The sequence below is a fragment of the Phocoena sinus genome, chromosome 16 (genome assembly GCF_008692025.1).
Source record: "Phocoena sinus isolate mPhoSin1 chromosome 16, mPhoSin1.pri, whole genome shotgun sequence".
Taxonomy (NCBI): Eukaryota; Metazoa; Chordata; class Mammalia; order Artiodactyla; family Phocoenidae; genus Phocoena; species Phocoena sinus.
The window spans coordinates 2,446,057-2,469,610 of NC_045778.1; the positions used below are offsets into that span (position 1 = coordinate 2,446,057).

Sequence of the window (23,554 nt, forward strand, 5' to 3'; positions counted from 1 at the left end):
CCGGGGTCAACCAGAGAATTTCACCCAACTCCCCTCCTTTATCTGGATCCCTGCTTGGCATTTTGGCCCAGTCTGAAGAAGACCCTGAAAACGAGTCTAGTTTGGGACCAGATGTGCCGGACTTTTCTCTTCGGGGGAGGGAGGGTTCTTTGCTCGTGTTTGGCCCTAGGGCTGCGTGCCGCACGGGACCACACACGGAGCCTTCGGGGACCCTAGGGTGTGCTCTGGCCTCAGGGGCCCAGGTCACTCAGGGCCTTCTTGGTCCTGCCCAGGCAGGCGGCACCGTTGACCCGAGGGGAGGCCTGTGCAGGGTGAAGGCCGCCAGTTGTGGAGCGGGGCCGGCTGAACACTGGTCAGCACAGAGGGAGGCCTCCTTCCGCCAGGCTGGCCACCTCTGGCCACAGCTGCTCCCTCTCTGAGTCCTGGGCCAGCGTCCTAAGTCTTTGCGCCCTCAGCAGACCTTCCTCTCTTTTTCCCCAGGCAGACCACTGCCATCTGCTGACAGCCCCTCCTCACGTCCTCCCTCCTGCAACTTCTCCAGCCCATCTCCGTGTCCCAGCGCAACGATACCACCATTAGTATCAAGATTTTACTTGATGCTAATGGTGATGTCGTTAGTGTCAATGCTAGGTTACTGAACATGTAACCCGTGTCATTGGTAACATAAGTATCGATACTAGTGTCATTGCACGTGTAGTGTGTGTCAGACACTACCAGGAGCCTGCAGAGATCCTGTGCAGTGACCATTAACCGCTGTCCCCAGGGAGGGCACAGATGTGCCCAGGATCACACACCAGGTGTCTGATACTCTTGAGGGCAGGGCCTGACCATGTACAATTATCTCTTCATCTCTGCCTCCTAGGAGAGGACCTGGCCTATGGTAAACATTCAAGGAAATACCTGTTAAATGAATAAATTGGTTATATCAGAGATGGCTTCTAAAACTCAAAAGCTCTCTCTCTCGCTCTTTTTTTTTTTTTTAGCCCTGCTGATGCACTGGCTCCCTCAGATGCTTTTTTATATTTTCCGGGGGGGGGGGTCTAATATTCACGATGCAGGCTGTTGCTCAAGCTGTGTGTTTGGCACTGGTTTTGCTCCACACGGAATCCTTTGCCTGAACTGCCCTGGCATGTCTACGCCCAGGGTGTCTGTGGGCAGCAGCCGTACCAAAGTGGCTTCCTGATGCTGTGGAGCCGTTGTTGGGGATTTCCTACTTGGGCCTGTCCTGCATCCTTGTGGCCCTTACCTGCGGCTGCCCAGCCCACCCTCCTGAAGCAGGGCTGGTGTATGACTTCCCACAATCCTGTAGGTCGCCGGACAGTTCTTTGCTGGGCTCCCCGAGGCTCACCTGCGTCCCTGCAGTCAAGTGACGGCTGAGTGGTCTGGGTGTTCGAAGACGGCCTCACCCGCGTGTCCTTGCTGCCTGTTGTCTGGGGCGACTCGGCTCTCCAGGGTCCTGAGCCGGCTTTCTTACGTGTGGGGACCACAGGGCCGTGTTCTGAGGGGCTGACCAGCCCCTCCTTGCTTCCTGGCTGCTGACACACAGTCGGCTACAGCAAGTCACAGGGCTCAGCCCGGGGTCCAGGTGGCTTGGGGCCATGCACTACAGCTCCTTGGGTGGGGGGAGCAGCGAAGAAATGAGGCCTCAGGACTCCCCTGGTGGCGCAGTGGATAAGAATTGCCTGCCAATGCAGGGGACACGGGTTCGAGCCCTGGTCGGGGAAGATCCCACATGCCGCGGAGCAACTAAGCCCGTGCGCCACAACTCCTGAGCCTGCGCTCTAGGGCCCGCGAGCCACAACTACTGAGCCGCAAGCCACAACTACTGAAGCCCGCGCGCCTAGAGCCCGTGCTCTACAACAAGAGAAGCCACCGCAATGAGAAGCCCACGCACCGCAACAAAGAGTAGCCCCCGCCCGTCGCAACTAGAGAAAGCCCGCGCGCAGCAACGAAGACCCAACACAGCTAAAAATAAATAAATAAATTTATGTAAAAAAAGAGGAAAGAAACGCGGCTTCTTTCCTCCACCACCACCCGTGATTCCAAATCCATTTCGTTCACGACAGATTTTAGGATTTTCCACCAGAAACCCAGTGCGTGTTAAGGTACTTAGCACTTCACATGTGATGAGAACGTCTGGTCTGAATTGGGCTCTTGCCTGATCATGTCCTGTTCACCTTGGGCAGATTCCTTGCCCTTGACTGGTCCTCATTACATCTTAATTCCCGTTCCTGTTACTTCTTTTACTTCTGTTTCTGCGAAGCTCAGAGTGAGAATTCAGATTTGCTTCCTCCTTCCCTCAATCCTGATGTTCCATTTCCTTTGTGTTTCTCTTTAGATCTTTTGGTTTAAGCTACCCAGTCCCTTTTGGAAGAATATGAGCCTTTTGGTGAGGCTCCCTAGCGGAATTTCTTTAAAAACGAATCCTGGCACTCCCAGTTCATGGGTTTTGCCGGTGGGATGCAGGATTATGTGCTGTTGCGTAGGCCTGGGTGCACATGAATGAGAGGGAGTTTGCATGTTGTGCTTGATTTCACTCGATTCAACTCTGCGGTTTCACACCCATGTAAGGCCCGCCAGCCTTCTGATGAGTTCTTTCCGGCGCTTCATTCATCTGGTCCAACACATCCTCAAGGTGGTAACATCTACTGTGTTCAAAGTGTTTCACATTTACTTTCCTTAGTCCTCTCAAAATTTAGCATTCTGGGTAATGCTACTGAGAATTCGAAAGGTTGATAATTTACACATTTCTGGAACCCAGATTTGAATCTCGTTCTTTCTACTTCCAAAGCCAACGGACACGTGAATCTTTGGGCTGCAGAGAGTAAATTAACAGGTAAACTGGCTGTTTGAAACTCAACGTTTAAAAATACCTGTGTCAGAAGAGGTGGTTCAATTCTCAGACTTTAATTAACATGCATTAGCAGTGAGAGGCAAGCACCGCTTAGAACAAACTCCGTGGGGTTGGCATATCTTGGTGGTGATTCCTGAATTCTACGGACTCTGGGTCTGCAGTGGATAGAAGTCTCATGACTGCTCTTTGTAACTGTGGGATCTTGAGTAATTTGGGTGATTTTTTTTGTGGTTTACTTTGCTCTGCCCTAAAATGGAGTGCCTTAACCTTCCAAGGCCGTGGTGTGGGACATGGCTTACTTCTTTTTTTTTTTTTTTTGCGGTACGCGGGCCTCTCACTGCCGTGGCCTGTCCCGTTGTGGAGCACAGGCTCCGGACACACAGGCTCAGCGGCCATGGCTCACGGGCCCAGCCACTCCGCGGCATGTGGGATCCTCCCGGACCGGGGCACGAACCTGTGTCCCCTGCATCGGCAGGCGGACTCTCAACCACTGCGCCACCAGGGAAGCCCTGTTATGTGCTCTTGATTCAGTCTCGTTGGTTCTCAATTTTCTTGTCTTAAATGGAGACGTTAATACTGCCCCTCCAGGGTGCCATGAAGAGTGACTGAAATATGTGCACGCAGCTGCCCTAGGGCCCCTGCTCACAGGGAGTGCTCAGTGAATGTCAGGTTTGTGGAGACGGCATCACTGCCATTGTGATCCGCCCCCCCTGCGCTCTCTGTCGAGTTAGGGACGGGCCTGGTAGAACAGTGGGCTTTGGTCTCTGCACGTAATCACCAGGGAACTTGTGGGAAGGTCTAGCTGCCCCTTAGTTTAATAGGTCAGTGCCAGCCGTGGCCACAAGCACGCAAGATCAGTTTGGTCTTTTGTTGTCCAGTTTCTTGGAAAAAAATGCTCAGTAGGGAAAGCGTTGGACACAGAGAGCTGGGCCCTTCAACAGGCCTGTCGGGGCAGAGTCCAGCAGTCCCTGCCTGGACAGCAGCCCTCTCTGGGCCCGTCTCCAATTCCAGGGCAGGGGAGACCTCCGCGGGTTCTACAACAGTGCCTCGACCTCACACCTTAGAAGCAGGGCCAGGGTCACACCTGTTTCTAGACCGTGGGCAGCTTTTGTAGCCTCAGGACATACGTGAGCCTGATGCCTTAATGATATGAAATAGTGTGTAGGTTTGAAATTCCAACCTAAACGTACCTGTGTTAAAATTTATTATTCACGAAGGTATTTAAAAATATGACGGAAAGTTTGAGAAGTGGAAGACAACACTTATCATTCTCCACTCTCAACACAACCATTTTTATTTTAGTGCATTTCATTCCAGGCTAATCTATATGGATAACCTTTTTTTTTTATAGTTTGTGTCATTGTGTACATAAAATTTTGTCTCCTTTTCCATTTAATGTATTATATGCATTTTGCATATGGTTGTGTGGTCTTTATAATTCTTAATGGTTGCATAATATTCTTTTGAGGGGCTGTACCATAATTTAACTCACCTCCTATTGGTGAATGTTTTAAGTTTCTTCTTTTTTTCTTTTATAAACAATGCTGCAACATCCATGCATAAAATCTGTTTCTTATTTTGGGTTAGTTCATGAGGATAAATTCACAGAAATGACGTTTCTCAGCTTAAAAGTTACATGTCTTTCTAGTTCTTGGTATGTGGCGTCAGATTGCTTTCCAGTCAAGTTCAACTAATTTACATTCTATCCTTTTGCTTTTTTTTTTTTTTTTTAAGATGTTGGGAGTAGGAGTTTTAGTTATTTATTTATTTATTTTTGCTGTGTTGGGTCTTCGTTTCAGTGCGAGGGCTTTCTCTAGTTGTGGCAAGCAGGGGACACTCTTCATCGCGGTGCGCGGGCCTCTCTTGTTGCAGAGCACAGGCTCCAGACGCGCAGGCTCAGTAGTTGTGGGTCACGGGCCTAGTTGCTCCGCGGCATGTGGGATCTTCCCAGACCAGGGCTCGAACCCGTGTCCCCTGCATTAGCAGGCAGATTCTCAACCACTGCGCCACCAGGGAAGCCCAGCTTTTTTTTTTTTTTTAAACATCTTTATTGGAGTATAATTGCTTTACAGTGGTGTGTTAGTTTCTGCTGTATAACAAAGTGAATCAGCTATACATATACGTATGTTCCCATATCTCTTCCGTCTTGTGTCTCCCTCCCACCCTCCCTATCCCACCCCTCTAGGTGGTCACAAAGCACTGAGCTGATCTCCCTGTGCTATGCGGCTGCTTCCCACTAGCTATCTATTTTACATTTGGTAGTGTATATATGTCCATGCCATTCTCTCACTTCGTCCCAGCTTACCCTTCATAACCTTTTGCTTTTAAATAAGGGAGTGAGACATCTGTAGCCCATGTTGTAATAGCACATACTTGGAATCGTGTGGAAAATGCCCCCGGGCAGAGAATGGACATGTAAATAAGTGTGCCAGAGGTAAAGAATCCAGCAGCCTGTCCCTGACTGGGACCGTGCACCTTGTCCCAGGGCAGAACAAAAGAGGGAGGGGCTTCTGTGCAAACAGCACCCCTGGAACCTGCTGGCGGCCAGTGCCCAGCGGGGCTGGCTTTCCTGCTCATGGGGGCAGGTCTCTCCACACGGAGTCCTGCTCTCGTCAGGGGCTGGTCACTCACGTTAGGGGCTGCATGTGAATGGTCCACCTGGCTTCTGTAATCTGATCTAAACAACCTTGGAGGAAAAGGGCTTGGCACTGTAGAAAAACCAGCATTTTGGAACAGGCTCAAGTGGAATCCAGGCCCCGGTGGTACCGCCTCAACCCTCTTTCCCAGGTGTCACTTCTCTGTGAAATGGGCTCATGGTGCATGAGTGTTCAGTTTGCACAAATCCATCGTGAAAGGGGAATTAGTAATTAATAAAGACCTTATGAGAAAAATAGATTTAGGACAACCCTTCTGGAGTGTGTGGGTAATATTCACCTGGCAAGTAGCCGTTGAACTCTAAATCAAGAGAATGTTGATGAGAACATGTAAATTTTAAATTAATAACAATGCTGAACAGTTCCCATTTACTGTTGCTTATGTGCTAGAAATTTCAGAAAATCTCCCCTGCCATCTCACTGGGATGCTCACGAGTTTATTGCCTTGGTTGCGGCGACATGCACCTTTCAAGACGTACCTCCTGCGTGGTGTTTCTGGTACTCTAGGCACATCACTAATTCCCTTTAAAAAAATCCACGTGGTCACCTTCATTTTACCTGCTGACCTTGACGTGAATTTTCACAGATCCTTCAAACACCACCTCCTTCCGCCTTCAGGCTGCCGGGCCTTGCCTGGCTTTGGCCTTGGCCGTGGGTGTGGGCTGGGCCCTCTGCCCTCCCCTCTCCCAGGGCGGCTCTGGGAAAGCTGCCTCCCTCCCCTACTGCACCACGTCTTCCCTTTTCCCGACGCCAGGTCTCTGTGATTCTGGTGGTCTCAGAAGAGAGGTGGGTCGACATCCACATTGTCCCTGAACTGAGACTGTTCCCCCAGTACCGGCTGCGTGCACCGTGGTGGGCGGTTACCTGCTCCTGTGCGTTGGGTGTCACTGGGTGATAGGCCTTCCCGCTCATGCTTGGTCAGCTGTTCCTGGGCCACACTTCTAGGAATTTATGATTCTGTGAGGATTTGCGATTAGAGAAGGGGGAAAAACAGTTACAAATTTTCTATTTCATTTGTAACCCTGGGCCCCCTTGGAGCCTTCGCATCTCATTCTAGGACCCACTTTTCCCCTGGAGCCGCTCTTCAGAAGACTCAAGATCTGGTGCCCATGGAGGGTCTCGTCTCACCCATCCCTCCCCGGAGCCAGTTCTGACTCAGGTGTTTACCGAGCTGAGCAGGGCAGGGACCTGTGGGATGAGGACCCGAGGCCCCAGTGGAGGGGACGTAGTGCGAGCTGGCGGCACCTACTGGTGACAGGGCGGCATTGCAGCCGGTTCTGCGAGCCCGCATACACCTGGGAGCCCAAGCAAGTGGGGAAGCAGCTTTGCCAGAGCATCGAAGCCGCCAGGCTGGGCGTGGAGAGGGTCCTGGAGGAGATGAGAATGCGGGGAGGGGGGTGGCGTGGGCGTGGCCTCTGGAGGTGGAAGGGAGGACGTGTTGGTGCGGGGCCGCCGAGGAAGCGCTTGTCTCTCCCTGCAGCTCTGCTCAGCGCCTGGCCAGGCGGCTACATGCTAACCTCTCTCCTGCCACTTTTTTCCTCATCTATTGGGAATTACTGTTTTTCAATATTAAAAGACAATTGACTTTTACATAAGTCATGGGGGAAAGAATTTTCTAAAATACATTGGGGTTTTTTTTGTTTTTTGTAAAAAGACATTTTCTAGGCAAGTTTGCTGCAATTCATCATTTGCCTCAAGTAAGAGAACCTGCTTCAGCTAATGTTGAGAATCCCAGAACATGAGGGGCAGCAGTTAAGAAGGGGCTTTGTCCAAGACTCCTAACAGGAGAAGCCGTTTCTCTGTTTACAGGAAGAAAGAGGTGGAATGAGAGCCCGTGATAAAGGAGGAGGCCATAAATGTCAGACGCTTAGCCCAGCTGTGGCCTCTCCTTTGTCATCTGCTTTGGGACCCGGAGCGGTCTTGCATCGTAAACTCTTGCAAGGAATAAGGAATGTTAATAGCCCTCCTTGTATTCCCCACCTGCCCACCCCGCAGGGCCACCTGCCGCTCTGCCGTGAGCACAGGCGTTAGGATTGATGGATTGCTCTTGAAAAGGGATTGTGGCGTGAAATAGGTTGCCCCTGGGTGTGTGTCTCATTGCAAAATTGGCTTTAAAATCAGGAAATGCTGACCCACACCTTAGTTCCCTGAAGGGAGAGGGCTTAAAATTGCCATTAAAAATGGAGACACCCTGGAAATACATGGTTGATAGGTGTTGGCTCAGGAGTATTTAATATGATTATTTTCCTTTTACGTAAGTAAGATCTACGGGCACACTTCATCTTTAGAGCTGTTTTAGATTTACAGAAGAAAATGGGGACACAGTGCAGCGTTCCTATGCACCCCTAACCAGTTTCGCTTATTATTAAAGAACCAACGTTGGTAATGTTATTATTAACTACGGTTCCTACTTTATTCTCATTTCCTGAGTTTCTCCCTAATGTCCTTTTTCTGTTCCAACAGCCTGTCCAGGTAGCACATTTCATTTAGTTATCGTATCTCTTCAGGCTCCTCTGGGCTGTGACAGTTTCCCGCCTTCCTTGTTTTGATGACCTTGACAGTTCTGAGGAGGCCTGGTCAGGGATTTTGTAGAATATCCCTCATCTGGGGTTTGTCTGATGTTCTTGCCCGGAGGCTGGGATGCAGCGGGCGGGGGCAGGACCAGGCCTCGGGGAGACTGGCCTTGCCGTCTCGCTGCCTGGCTCGCTGGCCGCGCAGGCCCTGATTCTTTAACCCCCAGCCCGTTGACTGTCACCTGAGTAAGGGTTGGGACTCTGGCGGGAGCTTGCTGTTGGAAGCTCACCTGAGCTGTTGCAGCTCCTGCAGCCTGTTCTACCAGCTCTGCCCGAAGTGATGAGACAGGATGGGCTGGGCCAGGACTCACTGCCACCCACACAGTGTTCAGAAGCGGTGGGGTGCCTGGGCCCAGCCCTACCCCTTCCTCTTCCAGTGACGACCAGCAGGGAAGAGGACATTCTTCCTCTTAGACCAAGTCACCGTTCCAGCGGGTCTCTTACTTAGAAGCAGCAACCACGCTCTGACTTTATAAATGCAGAGATGTGGGTGTTTGCGGACTGCAGGCTCCCGGTGTTAGGAGACGCCTAGCCTAGCTGAGGGGCCTCCCCAGGCGTTCCGGCCTTCTTTCCTCAGGACCCTTTCCCAGTGAGTTAAAACTACCTTTGTCACTTTGTCAGTGGGTTACATGCCCTAGGTAGAAAGCAGAGGTTTAGATGCTGTCACCTTGTATCAGAGCCTTCCTCACCCTCTGGAGAGAAGACCTCGGGATTCGTCCCCACCCTGACCAGTTAGAAACAAGGATGAGCCTCTGTGGTTCCCCTGTGGTCACTTCAGAGGGAGAATGCTGGGCGGGGAGGGTCTAGGTCTTCAGCCGGAAACTAAATCCACTCTTGAAAACGTGCTTTCAAGCAAACCCCTTAACTAGTTTTCAGTGTCTTAGCTTGGCAGCGCGCTCTTAAGAAGTGGGCTGTGGAAATAGAAATTATCGCATCTTTTTAACACATCTGGCAACCTGGCTTTCTTTCCCCAACCTGGCATGTTGCTGTACAGATTGGTCACGGTGGTGGTAATCACGGAACAGTCATCAGGTATCAGTGAAAGGTAGACAGTTGGTGAGAAAGGAATCAGGTAGTCCTTCAGATGGTATTTTTGATGACTTGATCTGCCTCTGAGCAGACGGTCTAGTCAGCTGAAGGAATTTGAAGGTGACAACATGTATTTCCATAAGCAGAGGGTGAAAGCAACCTGTTTGTTTTCTTTTTTCCTCCCCAGCGATGTTTTTACCTTTGCTAACAAAGCGTTAGGCATTTAAACTTAATGAAGGCATCCTTTGATGGTTTAGCTGTATACACTTATTCTTTGTTATCTAGTTTTCCGTGTGTAGGCATGTTTATTCTGGTGGTGGTTCGTAATTCAAACACGTTACCGTAGGCGGGAATAGTCTTTATATCGGGCGGTGGGTAAGGGGGCAGCGTGAGGTGCGATGACATTCTTACTGCACAGACTTGAACACGCGAATCGCCGTTGGGGTACAGTGGTGTTCTGTCTGCCTGCGGGATACTCTGGCCTCATCGCTGCCATCGTCAAGTCTTACGGCGTCGGTGAACGTGGTGGTTTTAGGATCTGTGCACCTCCTCTCGCCAGGGGGTCTAGGCCCCTCCTCTTGGGTGCAGGCTGGACAGGACTGGTGACGCGCCTGTCATGGATGACGCGGAGCTGCGACCGCGTGTGGTTGCCAGGACCGGGCCTGGGGTCCTCCTCTCTCCCTCGACTCCGCCTCCCCTGCCCCTCTTCCCCTCCCAGGTCACTTACTGGGGGAGGCCAGCAGCTGTGGGTGAGTTCTTGGTGAAGAACTGGGCCTCCAGTCAGCAGCCCTGGAGGGACCCGTCCTGGAAGCATCCCTGGGCCCCGTCGGACCTTCAGATGGCGGCGGCCCCAGCTGACTCTTGGGCTCACGAGAGACCGTGGGCCGGATCCAGCCAGATTCTTGACCCTCTGAAGCTGTGCAAGATACTAAGTGCTTTCTGTTTTAAGTTACTCAGTTTTGAGGGTGTTGGTTTGGCAGCAGGTGGGAACACAAGAAGTCACCTGGCCCTTCTGGTTCTCTCCTCATCTGTGACATGAGGGTTGGCCTAGTGCCCTTAACAAGTTGGCAGCTATCTGCCGAGCCTCAGGGGCAGCCCTGCCAGCCGGCTGTGCCCGCCCCTCCCACGGCGGGCTCCCCGCCTCTGTCCCACCCCCTGGCTCACCCACTGCCGGGACTGGATCTTTGTCTCTGGCAAAAACCAAGTGCATGTTTTATTTATTTCCTCTTTTTTTTTTTGGCTGCGTTGGGTCTTCGTTGCTATGCGCGGGCCTTTTCTAGTTGTGGCGAGCGGGGGCTACTCTTCCGTTGGCGGTGCACGGGCTCAGCAGTTGTGGCTCGCGGGCTTCAGTAGTTGTGGCTCACGGGCTTCAGTAGCTGTGGCACACGGGCTTTAATAGTTGGGGCTTGCGGGCTCTAGAGCACAGGCTCAGTAGTTGTGGCACTCGGGCTCAGTAGTTGTGGCTCACGGGCTCTAGAGCACAGGCTCAGTGGTTGTGGAGCACGGGCTTAGTTGCTCCATGGTATGTGGGATCTTCCCAGACCGGGGTTCGAACCTGTGTCCCCTGCATTGGCAGGCGGATTCTTAACCACTGCACCACCAGGGAAGTCCCTTTTTCCTTTTATTTTGAAACAGAGACAGATCACGTTGGGAATAGAGTGGAGAAAACCATTTTAATAACTAAACCTATATTTACACTTGATTTTCATAACTGTTCAAGAAACCAACCTATCGGATTTACTGTTTCTGAAAATAACGTCATTTTGTTAAAAGTCGTTGCTGCTTTACCTACTTAGAAATAGGATGGATTTTGTCGGCCGAACTCTTTACTTATGGTAGATAAATAGACGTTCCTCAGTCGTTTATTTTCATTTGGTCTCACTCATGGCCTGATTTAATTTCTCTTGTGCTTCAGGTAATAGACTGTTTCTGTTGTATGCATCTGTAAGAATAATGCACGCCTTGGGCTCTTGGACTGAAAACGAATCAAATTCAAATATCTAATAATAATAACTACCAGCTAGGTAAGTTAGTAAGCAGGGGGAATTAGCGTTTGCAGTATCTGGCCCAAATGCCATCTAACAAGGGAGAGAGGGTCTCAGTGCGCGCTAGTCGAGGCTTTCTGGGTCTTTCCGGAGGCTGCATGTGGATGTAGCAGCCAAGGCTGTAAAGTCGAGTAGGCGGGCAGCGGAGTCGTCTCCGTCTGGTCGGTAGAGAATCCTAGTTCTTGGGTTACATTTCCCGACAGAATTCAGTTTTCAGTGAGAACCAGCTAGCCTTCCCTGGTCTGCATTTGTCTGCAGCATCTTCTGTGTGTGGGTGAGTCATTTCGTATTCATAGTATCAGCATCCCTCTGAGGGCGGGAGAAGCAAAGCAGAGATGGGTCTGCATCCTGGGAAATAATAGCGGGCTTACGGATCAGATCACAGGCTTTGAATTCTCTGCAACTTTTGACCCAGCATCAGACCACATCGTTACTCCTCTAATCCCAGCAGTTTATGGTTGTCACTAAAAAGAGGACCTGTCTGTCCCTGAGTCTCTGAACACGGAGAAAACCAACAGCGCAGTTGTGGCGCATCCTGGATACCAGCAGGTACTGGGCGAGAGAGCCTCTCCATATGTTTGTATTCAGTGCATTTCCATTTTTAAACGGAGCCTCCACTGGTGTAAATTAGTCTTATAACGTATGCAAATGTATGGGAGGGGGGTGGTTATAATGAAAAGCTTCCACTGCAAAGTGAGCAAAGCCAGTTACATCAATCTGAGTAAATAGGATGACGGTTTTCTTCAGCTGCATTTATTATTGAGCAGTTACCCTAAGACCACCGCCACGCTTTTGTGGGTACAAAAGAAATGTGCCCGAGCCCCTACCTTGAAAGGACACCTGCAGTGCTTCTAGATACCGACCCTTAGCGGATTACAAGTAGCACGAGTGATCAAGTGCCCCTGCGAGGGGCTGCTCCCCGGGACTCCGAGGGGACCTCCAGGCACTTAGACCCCGTCCCTGCCTTCGAGAAGACAGGCCACTTGCTCAGCCCCCCAGGGCCACCGGCAGAGCCGTGGCCAGAACCCGAGGCTCTGGCTCCCAGGCCGGGGCTCGTCCCAGCGTGCCGTGGGTCCTACTTGTCCCTGAAATGCTGGCCTCTCCTGCCACCCTGGACCCTGTCCTCACTCGGGTCACCCCCACCATCCCCCCACTCCGGGCCATTCCAGAGCTCCAGTCACCAATCCCCATCTCTTTTCCGCCTCTTGGCGTCTCGCGGTAACCCCAGCATTTCTAGAACGGACCGGTCTTCACTTCCTGGCGCCACCCCTCCCCCGACCCAAACGACTTCCCCCGTTTCTTGTGGGTCACTGTCACGCCCTGCCAGCTGTGCCGCCCCGCCCTGGCTGCCTCGCCCTTCGGGCCTCCTGGCCCCTCTCCTGGCCCCTCCATCGGCCCCTCACCACGACCAGAGTGACGTTTCCAGAACACGAGTCTCAAGTCTCTCCTCTCCTCCCTGTCGTTCTGTTTCCTTGTTTCTCTTGTGGGGTCCGGTCCGGACTCTCTGCTGAGGGGCGGTGACACGGGCGCGGGCCATGCTGTCCCACGGGGGTGTCCCCTGGGCCCTCGGCCCTTCCCTAACGTCCGGCAGAGGCGCGGGGCGGTGACCCGCAGAGCAGGCACGACAGGCGGTCGTGCGGGCACCGTCTCAGCCGGTGGATCAGGTGGGCCGGCCCGAACTAGAGGAATTTAGAGTGACCTGACGTGTTCTGACTGGGAAATGCACTGTTTTCCTCTACTTTGGGCTGCCTTGGTGCTGGAGGGGAGCTGTATTCTCCGAGGGCGGGGCACTGGGATGACCGAGACCCTGGAGGCCCCGGCACTAAATTTCCTGCAGCTCATCTCTAACCTCACTGTGTGTCCTGTGTGACTCGGTGTTTGGTGCACCAGCTTCCTCAGCTGTAGAATGGGGCAGTACTAGCGCCTTAAGGAGGATGAACTTGTGGGCAGGGTCTAGAATGGGGCTGGGCACCTAGGAAGTGCCCTGTATTAGCGGCAGAGGTGTTCCCCGTCCTCCCCCTGTGCCTCCCTCCTCCCCCTCCCCTCCCCTCATTCTCCTCCTCCCCCTCCCCTTCCTCCCCTCCTCTCCCCTCCTCCTCCTCCTCTCTGTCCTCTCCCTCCTCCCTCCTCCCCTCATTCTCCTCCCCTCCCCTTCCTCCCCTCCCCTTCCTCCCCTCCCCTTCCTCCCCTCCGCCCCCCCTCCCCTCCCCTCCTCTTCCCCCTCCCCTCCCTTCCCTCCTCCCCTACCCCTCCCCTCCCCTCCTCTCCCCTCCTCCTCCCCCTCCTCTCCCTCCTCCCTCCTCCCTCCTCCCCTCATTCTCCTCCCCTCCCCTTCCTCCCCTCCTCCCCTCCCCTCCCCTCCCCCTCCCCTCCCTTCCTCTCCTCTCATCTTCCTCCTCCCCCTCCTACTCTGGGAATTGGCAGTGAACATGGTGATTTGCACTATTTGACTTGGAGTCCAGAACAAAACAGTCCTTTGTGGATGACTCCCTAGAAACGTATTCTTGGATTTTTCTGACATTGTGAGAATCACGCTCTTGTAAGTTGGTTCAAACTGAGCCCTGGGCTGCCATTCCCATCCTGATTTATAAAGGGCCAACTCGAGCTTCTCGCCCACTGTGTAACCTGGACAATTGGCGTAACCTCTCTGATCTTCTGTGCCCCCATTGTAAGATAGGAATTATAAAATGGCAGGCTTGTTGCCAGGATGAAAAAGCATCTTTGTACAGTGCCTGGTGCATAGTAGGTATTCATAAATAGCACGTAGCATCATGTCACCTACTGGGACCTTGCGGTGCCCTCGTTACATAGCAGGTCCTCATCCTCGGCCTTAGTTCCATGGTGGGCTCAATTCATTGTCCCGGGGAGTGGGGGGGTGGGGGGGAGACAGGTTAGGGAGTGTTACATATGGACCAGTCAGTCTTGTTTGTGGGAAGAAGGAGACATTTATTTTCTAAGAAAGCATTGATGATTGACTCACAGATGTTGATTTGGTGAATTACAGTGTGGTGGCCACACCAGCAATGTTCACTTTTTTTTTTTATTCACTTTCGATTTTATTCGAGTACAAGGTTAAATGGTGTGATCCATTAGCCAGTGTGTGTCGTAGGCCAGATGCCTGAGGGAAAAAGTTGTTAGCCGCAAAATGTTACAAGCAAGCTGCAAAATAAAAATTAATGAGCTTAATTGGAAGTCTACCCAGTGTGACTCTGCTAACTTCATTGCTTGCTGGGTTTCGTGTTCGCACGTTTCTTTATGTCGTGAAGGCAGAGAGTGGGCCAGATTCTCTCACTCCACTGCAGGCGCCAAGATTGTCTGGAAATCTTTGCCCGTGGTAAATTGAAAGTTTATTTATAACCAAGTCATCTAGAAAGCCAAATTACAATTCAAAACATTTTTTTCGCAGCAAAAAGTATTTAAATTGGGATACAGATGCATTTCAATACATTTGTTACAATGTGGGCTAGGATCTTCAAAAGTCGGAGCACCTGGGCCCCTTGAAAGCCTGAGAAGGCCTTGTGACAGGTTGCCGGGGTGGGCTAGGACCACCCAGGCATAGGGCATTCCTGACCTGCACACTGTGTCTACAGGGAGTCATCCTCCCAGTGCCCCCGCCCATCACCCCCATGGTGGCCTTGAGGGGATAAACCAGCTTCACTTCACCTCAGAAGCAACTGAAGGAAAAGCTGGCCTCCAGAGGAGGAGACTGAGGCCGTTGCTCCTTAATTACTCTACTTTTTGAGTAAAAATGCAGATTACTGGCAGAGCAAGTTGCCTTTAGGAAAAAGATGTCTGATTTGGCCTAGCCCCTGAGAACGAACGCTTCCTGCAGATCTCGCTTCGCATCTTAGGAGCCAAAATGCCCCCAGCGGTCACGCAGCCCATGCTGGTTGGAGGAATGTTAGTGGAACAGACCTGAGCAGAACTGGTTGGGTCTCCCCTGAGGGAGGGGACCTAAGGCCGCCAACATCCTAATAGCATCTGCTGGGGGAATGGCCAGTTGACAGGGCTTGGCCCACCAAAGTCTGTGTGGGAAAATTACTGGCCGTGGGGTATTTCTTAGCGTGTTCACAGAAATCAGACCCCGAGTGGTTGAACAATGTATTTAGCTCTGTGGTCGTGGGGCTGTTTGATTCATGTCGATAGATTAAACTGTTCGTGTAGATGAGTTGAATAAATTCTACCAGGGCGTCTCTCTTCTTCTGGTTTTACATTAAGCCCTTAGTTTGCAGCTTTTCCACTGGCAGCCCTTCTAGAGGAGCGGAGGAAAAGCTCCGCCCTCCTTTGCCCTTCCTCCACTGTTATTCAGTGGGATGAAAGGAATCATTTAACAACCTCTGAGCGGGGCTCAATGGCCCTGAGGGAGACTCTGATCCTAAGGTGCCCTTAAGCCATAGAAGACCTCTGGAGAGCTACCCTTATTTTAATGGCTTTGATTTAACCACTATTGAATTCTCTTATTTAATCCAGTTTCCCTATCTCCCTTCCCCACCCTCCCAGATCCTCAAAGCCCAGGGAGTTTCCAGAGTATTTCTTTCCATAGATAAGTGATACACGTAGACAATGGAGAGAGAAACACAGGTCCTTCCTTGGAAAGTTCGCGCCAAGAACTTGGACAGACTCACTTCTGTCCTTGGGTCTCCACCACCGAGCAGGTCTGGGGTGCAGTCCTCCGGATGGGAGGACTCATTGTTTGTTGACCTGATGAATGAAGGTGGGCTCCAGGAACCTGTCGACTCATCTGGTGTCTTTGCTCCCCCAGGAGGACTGGAATGACCTTGACCCAATTAAAAAGAAAGACCTTCATCACAGCAACGGGGATGAGAAAGCGCAGAGCATGGAGACCCTCCCTCCAGGTACTGCAGCAGCTCCCAGGGCCAGGCCAGCCTTGGGCTGCTGGTGGGTGGTGGGGACCTGTCTTGCCCACTAACAGTGAATGAGCTGAATGTGGCATCTGGAGTGTATCGCCTGCGGGGTAGGGAATGCACTTCCTAGGGCAGCTGGAGACACTGCCCTAGAGCAATGTTTTGCTGTCTTCTTCAGGCCCTTAGTGGGTGGTGAAATGAGTTTACTGGGAGGTGACAAAAATTTCTTGGAAGAAAAAATATCAGCAGAATAAAAAGTACAGGATGGGATGTATCGGTTCACAGATTTTTGTTTTTTTCACAGACTTTTTTTTTTTAGAGCAGTTTTAGGTTTGCAGCAAAATTGAGCAGAAAGTACAGAGGTTTCCATAGACCCCCGCCCCCCGCGCACAGACTCCGCCACTATCAACATCCCCCACGAGATGGGACATTTGTTATCATCAGTGAACCAACACTGATGCATCATTATCGCTCCGTGTCCATAGTTTACATTAGGACTCACTCATGGTGTTGTATATTCAGTGACATGAATTCACCACTACGGTATCCTACAGAGTAGTTTCACTGACCTAAAAATCCTTTGTGCTCTGCCTACTATCCCTTCTCCCCCCAGTCCCTGGCAACCACCACTCCTTTTACTGTCTCCCTGGTGTTTGCCTTTTCCAAAATGTCACATAGTTGGAATCAGATCAGACGTAGCCTTTTCAGACTGGCTTCTTGCACTTAGTAACATGCATTGAGCGTTAATCTATGTCTTTTCACGGCTTGGTAGCACTTTTGTTTTTACCGCTGAATTGTATTCTGTCGTCTGGATATATCACAATTTATTTATCCATTCACCTCCAGAGGACATCTTGGTTGCTTCCAAGTTTTGGCAGTTATGATTAAAGCTGCTGCAAACATCTGTGTGCAGTTTTCTTGTGTGGACATAAGTTCTCAGTTCATTTGGGTAAATTCAAGGAGCGCCACTGCTGGATCATACGGTAGGAATGCATTTATGTTTATAAGAAATCGCCAAACTACCTTCCAAAGTGGCTGCACCATTGTGCGCTCCCACCAGCAACGAATTAGAGTTCGTTTTGCTGCACACCCTCACCAGCAATTGGTGTTGTCACGGTTTGTTTGTTTTTTTATTGTGGCCCTTCTGATAGTTTGGAAGTGGTAGCTTATTGATGTTTTAATTTGCAATTCCCTAATCTGTAAAACTTTGTGGAAGTGTCCGTTCAGGTCTTCTGCCCACATTTTAATCAGGTCGCTCCTTTTCTTATTGTTGACTTTTAAGAGTTCTTTGAGTATTTTGGATAATAGTCCTTTATCAGATGTGTGATAGCAAATATTTTCCCTCAGTCTGTGGCCTGTCTTCTTATTCTCTTGACAGTGTCCTTCCCAGAGCAGAAAGTTTTAATTTAATGAAGTTTAGCTTTATGAGTTCTTTCGTAGGTTATACTTTCGATGTATCTAAAAAGTCATCGCTATACCCAAGGCTACCTAGATTTTTTTCCTATGTTGTCTTCTAGGAGTTTTATCATTTTGTGTTTCATATTTATGTCTGTGATCCATTTGGTTGTAAGGTCTGTATCTAGATTTTTTTTTTTTTCTTGCATGTGGATATCCAGTTGTTCCAGTATTATTGTTGAAAAGGCCATGGTTGTTTCATTGTGTTGCCGTTGCTCCTTTGCCAAAAGTCAGTTGACTGTATTTATGTGGGTCTGTTTCTGGGCTCTGTTTTCTCTTCCATAGACTTATTTGTCTGTTCTTTCCCCAGTACTATGTTGTCTTGATTACTTTAGATTTATATTTGGTCTTGAAGTTGTTGAGTAATGTCAGTCCTCCAACCTGTTCATTCCCTTCAGTATTGTGTTGGCTTTTCTGGGTTTTTTTTTGTTTGGCTGTTCGTTTTGCCGTTTCATGTAAACTTTGGAATTAGTTTGTTGATACCCATAGAATATAGCTTGCTGAGATTTTGATTCGGATTGTGTTGAATCTACAGATCAAGTTAGTAAGAACTGACCTTGACAATATTGAGTCTTCCTATCCATGAACATGGAATATCTCTCCATTTATTTAGTTCTCTTTAAATTGTTTCATCAGAGTTTTATGGTTTTGGTCATATACATTTTGTGCCTATTTTGTTAGACTTGTACCAAAGTATTTTGATTTGGGGGATGCTAATGTAAATGGTATTGTGCTTTTAATTTTAAATTCCACTTGTTCATTCTTCATATATAGGAAAGCAATTGACTTTTGTATAACTTGTACCCTCCAATTATAACAAGCATTGCTATAATTACTTATCGGTTCCAGGAATTTTTTTGTTTGTTGATTCTTTCAGATTTTCTACCTAGACAGTCATGTCACCTGCAAACAAAGACAGTTTTGTCTCTTCCTTCGCAATCTATATTATACCTTTCGTTCCCTTTTCTTGTCTTACTGCATTAGCTAGGACTTCTAGTATGATGTTGAAAAGGAGAGATGAGGGAGGACATCCTTGCCTTGTTCCTGATCTTAGCAGGAAAGCTTTTAGTTTCTCACCATTAAATATGGTGTTAGCTGAAGGGGTATTTTTAGATGCTCTTTATCAAGTTGAGGATGTTTCCCCTCTATTCCTAGTTTGCTGAGAGTTTTTATTCATGAATGAGTGTTGAATTTTGTCAGATGCTTTTTCTGCATCTATTAATATGATCATGTGACTTTCCTTCTTTAACTTCTTAATGTGGTAGATTACATTAATTAATTTTCATATTGAACCAGACTTGCATACCTGGGATAAATCCTCCTTGGTCATGGTGTACAGTCCTTTTTCATTGTTGGATTCAATTTGCCAATATTTTGTTGAGGATTTTGACATCTATATTCACAAGAGGTGTTGGTTTATAGTTTCTTTTTTTGTCTGGTTTTGTTATTAGGGTAATGCTGGCCTAATAGGATAAGGTAGGAAGTGTTCCCTCTGCTTCTATCTTCTGGAAGAGATTGTAGAGAATTAGTATAATCTCTTCCTTAAGTGTTTGGTAGAATTCACCAAGGAACTCAGCTGGGCCCGGTGCTGTTCGTTTGTGGAGGTTAATAGTTGTTGATTCAATTTTTAAAATAAATATAGCCCTGTTGAAATTATCTATTTTTTCCTGTCCTAGTTATGGAGATTCTGTCTTTCAAGAAATTGGTCCATTCATCTAGGTTATCAAATTTGCAGGCGTAGAGGTGTTCATAGTATTCCTTTATTCTCCTTTTAATGTCCATGGGATCTGTATTGATGTCCACCTCTTTCATTTCTGATATTCTAACTTGTGTCTTCTATCTTTTTTTCATAGTTAGCTTGGCTAGAGGCTTATTGATTTTATTAATCTTTTCAAAGAACCGGTTTTCAGGGTTTTTTCCTATTTCTTAGATTTTTAATTTTTATTATTTATTTTCTTTTGTTTACTTAGGGTTTATTCTGCTCTTTTTCTAGTTTTCTGAGGTAGAAGCTTAGATGATTGATTTCAAGTCTTTCTTCTTCTCCATATTGTATTCAGTGCGGTCAGTTTCCTGCCAAGCACTGATTTCACTACATTACACAAATCTTGATAAGTTGTATTTTCATTCTTACTTGGTTCAAAATATTTTTAATTTCTTTCAGATTTGTTCTTAACCTGTGCATTCTTTATAAGTATGTTGTTGAATGTCTAAGTAATTTGAGGTTTTTCCAATATTGATTTTTAGTTCCAATGTGGTCCTAAAGCAGATATTAGATGATTTGTGTTCTTTTAAATGCGTTCAGGTGTGTTTTATGGCCCAGGATGTGGTCTGTCTTGGTGACTGTTCCATGTGAGCTTGGCAGAATGTATTCTGCTGTTGGATGAGGTCGTCTGTAGATGTCAGGTATATATCACCAGTTGGATGATGGTGTTGTTGCGTTCACCTGTGTCCTTACTGATTCTCTGCCCGCTGGATGTGTCCCTTCCTGAGAGAGGTCTCCGGCTCTGATAGTGGCTTCATCTGTCCTTCCTTGCAGGTTCCTAAGTTTTTATCTCATGTGTTTTAATGCTCTTCTTAGGCACATCCACATTAAAGATGGTTATGTCATCTTGGCAAATTGACCTCTTTATCATTACGTATTGCCCTCCTTTATTCCTGGTCACTTTCCTTGTTCTGAAGTTTGTTCTGTCTGAAGCTAATATAGCTCCTTCTGCCATCTTTTGATTAGTATTAGAATGGTATCTCTTTGCCATCCCCTTTACTTTTCATCTATGTGTGTCTTTATATTTAAAGTGGATTTCTTGTAGACAGCATGTAGTTAGTTGGGTCTTGTTTTTTGATCCATTCTGACAATCTCTTTTAATTGGTATATTTAGACCATTGACAATGTAAAGTGATTATTAATGTAGTTGTATTAATGTCTACCATATTTGTTATTCTTTTCTATTCCTTGCCCTTGTTCTATGTTCTTTTTTCTTCCACTCTTTTTCTGCCTTTTATAGTTTTTTTTTTTTTTTTTTTTTTTTTTTGCAGTACATGGGCCTCTCACTGCTGTGGCCTCTCCCGTTGTGGAGCACAGGCTCCGGACGCGTAGGCTCAGCGACCATGGCTCACGGGCCCAGCCGCTCTGCGACATGTGGGATCTTCCCGGACCAGGGCATGAACCCCTGTCCCCTACATCGGCAGGCGGGCTCCCAACCACTGCGCCACCAGGGAAGCCCTAAATTTTTTTTTTTAAATAAATTTTATTTACTTATTTATGGCTGCATTGGGTCTTCGTTGCTGCGCGTGGGCTTCCTCTAGTTGTGGCGAGTGGGAGCTACTCTTCATTGTGGTGCCTGGGCTTCTTGTCGCGGTGGCTTCTCTTGTTGAGGAGCACAGGCTCGTGGGCTTCAGTAGTTGTGGCTCATGGGCTCTAGAGCGCAGGCTCCGTAGTTGTGGTGCACGGGCTTAGTTGTCCTGCGGCATGTGGGATCTTCCCGGACCAGGGATCAAACCCGTGTCCCCTGCATTGGCAGGCGGATTCTTAACCACTGCGCCACCACGGAAGTCCCTGCCTTTGGTAGTTTTAATTGAGCATTTTATATGATTCCATTTTCTCCCTTTTTTACCTTTTTTTTTTTTTTTTTTACAGCTAATCCAAGTCTAACTTCAGACAACACTGTCCTGCTTCACAGTTAGCACAAGTGTATTACAGCAAAATATTATGAATCTCTCCCTCCCATTCTTTGTATCATTGCTGTCATTCATTTCATACGCCATTCATATATATAAACATGTATAAGCATACAGAATCAAATACACAGTTGCTATTATTATTTTGAGCCAACTGTTATCTGTTAGATCAATTAAGAATAAGAAAAATGGGACTTCCCTGGTGGCACAGTGGTTAAGAATCCGCCTGCTAATGCAGGGAACACGGGTTCGAGCCCTGGTCCGGGAAGATCCCACGTGCCGTGGAGCAACTAAGGCTGTGTGCCACAACTACTGAAGCCTGCGTACCTAGAGCTTGTGCTCTGCAACAAGAGAAGCCACCACAATGAGAAGCCCGTGCACCGCAATGAAGAGTAGCCCCCACTCGCCACAACTAGAGAAAGCCTGCACGCAGCAACAAAGACCCGACGCAGCCAAAGATAAATAAATAAAGTAAATTTATTTAAAAAAATAAGAAAAGTTACAAATGTAATTTTACTTTCACTTATTCCTTCTCTGATTCTCTTCCTTTCTTTATGGAGAGCTGCATTTCTGACCTAAATCAGTTTCATCTCTGAAGAGCCTCTTTTAACGTTCCTTGCAAGGCAGATCTACTGGCAACAGATTCCCTCAGTTTTTAGAAAGTCCTTATTTCTCCTTCACTCTTAGAGATTAATTTCACAGGGTCCAGAATTCTAAGTTGATGAATTTTTCTCTCAACCCTTGAGTTATTTCATTGCATTCTCTTGTTGCTTGCATTGTTTATGAGGAGTTGGATGTAATTCATACCTTTGTTTCTCTAAAGCGGTATTTTTCCCCTCTGTCTTCTTTCAAGATTTTTTTTTTCTTTATCATTAATTTTCTACAGTTTGAATATGCTGTGCCTGGGTGTAGTTTTTTTCGTATTTATCCTGAATGGTGTTCTCTGAGCCTCCTGGATCTGTGGTTTCGTGTCTGACATTAACTTGAGGAAATTCTCAGTTATTATCACTGCAAATATTTCTATTCCTTTCTCTCTTCTCCTGGTATTCCCATTACACATGTTTCACCTTTTGTAGTTGTCCCACAGTTCTTAAGTATTCTGTTTTGTTTTGTTTTGGGCTTGTTTTTTGTTTTTTTTTTTCAATCTTTTTTCTTTCACCTTTGCTTTTTATTTGGGAAGTTTCTATTGTCATAGCCTCAAGCCATGAGGTTCTCACATCAGCCATGGCCGGTCTCCCAATGAGCCCCTCAAACTCATTCTTCATTTCTGTTAGTGTGTTTAACCTCTAGCATTTTTTTATAATCCTTCCTTAGAATTTTCATCTCTTTGCTTACAGTATTCGTTTGTCCTTCCATATTGTCTACTTTTTTCATTGGAGCTCTTAACGTAGTAAGCATAGTTGCTTTAAATTCCTGGTCTGATAATTCCAACATCCTGCCATATCTGAGTCTGGTTTTGGTGTTGGCTTGTCTCTTCACACTATGCTTTTTGCCTTTTAGTGTGCCTTGGAATTTTTTTCTTAGGAACCCAGATACGATGTCCTAGTAACCAGGCCTTTGGTGATGTGCTGATAAGGTGTCGGGGAGGGGAGGCATGCTGTCCTTATGTGGCAGGTGTCGGTCTCCTAGTGAACCTGCGCCCCAGGTGTCAGCTTCACAACCGCTTCTCAGCTGTCCTGCCGCTCAGGTGGGACAGGATGGTCAGAGTCCCCCGGAGCTGGGCATTCCCCTTCCTCCGGGTTGATTAGCTCTCTCGAGGGCTGGCTTTGTTAACAACGGAGTGCTTCCGCTATTTCAGAACGGCTCCTTCCCCCCCGCCACTGGATGCCCGAAGGGGTGAAAGTCACGGAACTGTGGGGTCCCTGGGCCTCCCCTGCCGGAGTTCTTACCCGTCAGGCTCGCCCACAGTGAGCCTCCGGTGGTTCATTCTGCTGCTCGGGTCCCTCCCCGGCTCTACCTCCTGCAGAACTTGCTGCCCCGGAAATTTTGACCCTCTGTATTCACCTGCTGGTCTCCCCAGTTCTGGGAGCAGCGGTTTGCCCTGTCAGCTCACTTCTCCGAGGGATCTACGAGGACTTGACTTTTCAGCCTGTTCAGCTTTTTATTTGTTGGAATGGAGTGATGATGTCCAGACTCTTTACATGCAGGATTGGAACCAGGAAGTTAGTTCATGAAATTTTGCTTTGATGGTGACAGAGAATTTGATTGTTAGCGTTTCTTTTTGGGGAGGGACGGCGTCAGCCCAGGGAGTCCAGACCCTCCTGTGTTACACCCTCCACATGTCCCAGCTGCACTAGACTTGGGGGCATGTGTGTGCGTTAGATGTCTCCATTAGGTCTGCCTCCTCCTTCCGCCCCGACTCCGAAGCTCCGAGCCACAGTCCCTTCCTATGTGATGGGCATTA

The 23,554-nt window shown here is 48.4% G+C and overlaps 1 protein-coding gene across 3 annotated transcripts in view; it reads left to right on the forward strand.

The window, feature by feature from the left end:
* Positions 1-23,554, forward strand: part of GALNT2 (polypeptide N-acetylgalactosaminyltransferase 2) — a 174,482-nt gene that overhangs the window by 78,689 nt on the left and 72,239 nt on the right. For 2 of the 3 annotated variants that reach the window (XM_032607354.1, XM_032607356.1), the window contains exon 2: positions 15,918-16,011. In XM_032607354.1, coding sequence (XP_032463245.1) covers positions 15,918-16,011 — 94 coding nt within the window. Of the gene's footprint in view, positions 1-15,915; positions 16,012-23,554 lie in introns of all 3 variants that reach the window. The other variant, XM_032607355.1, reaches the window with a different exon arrangement.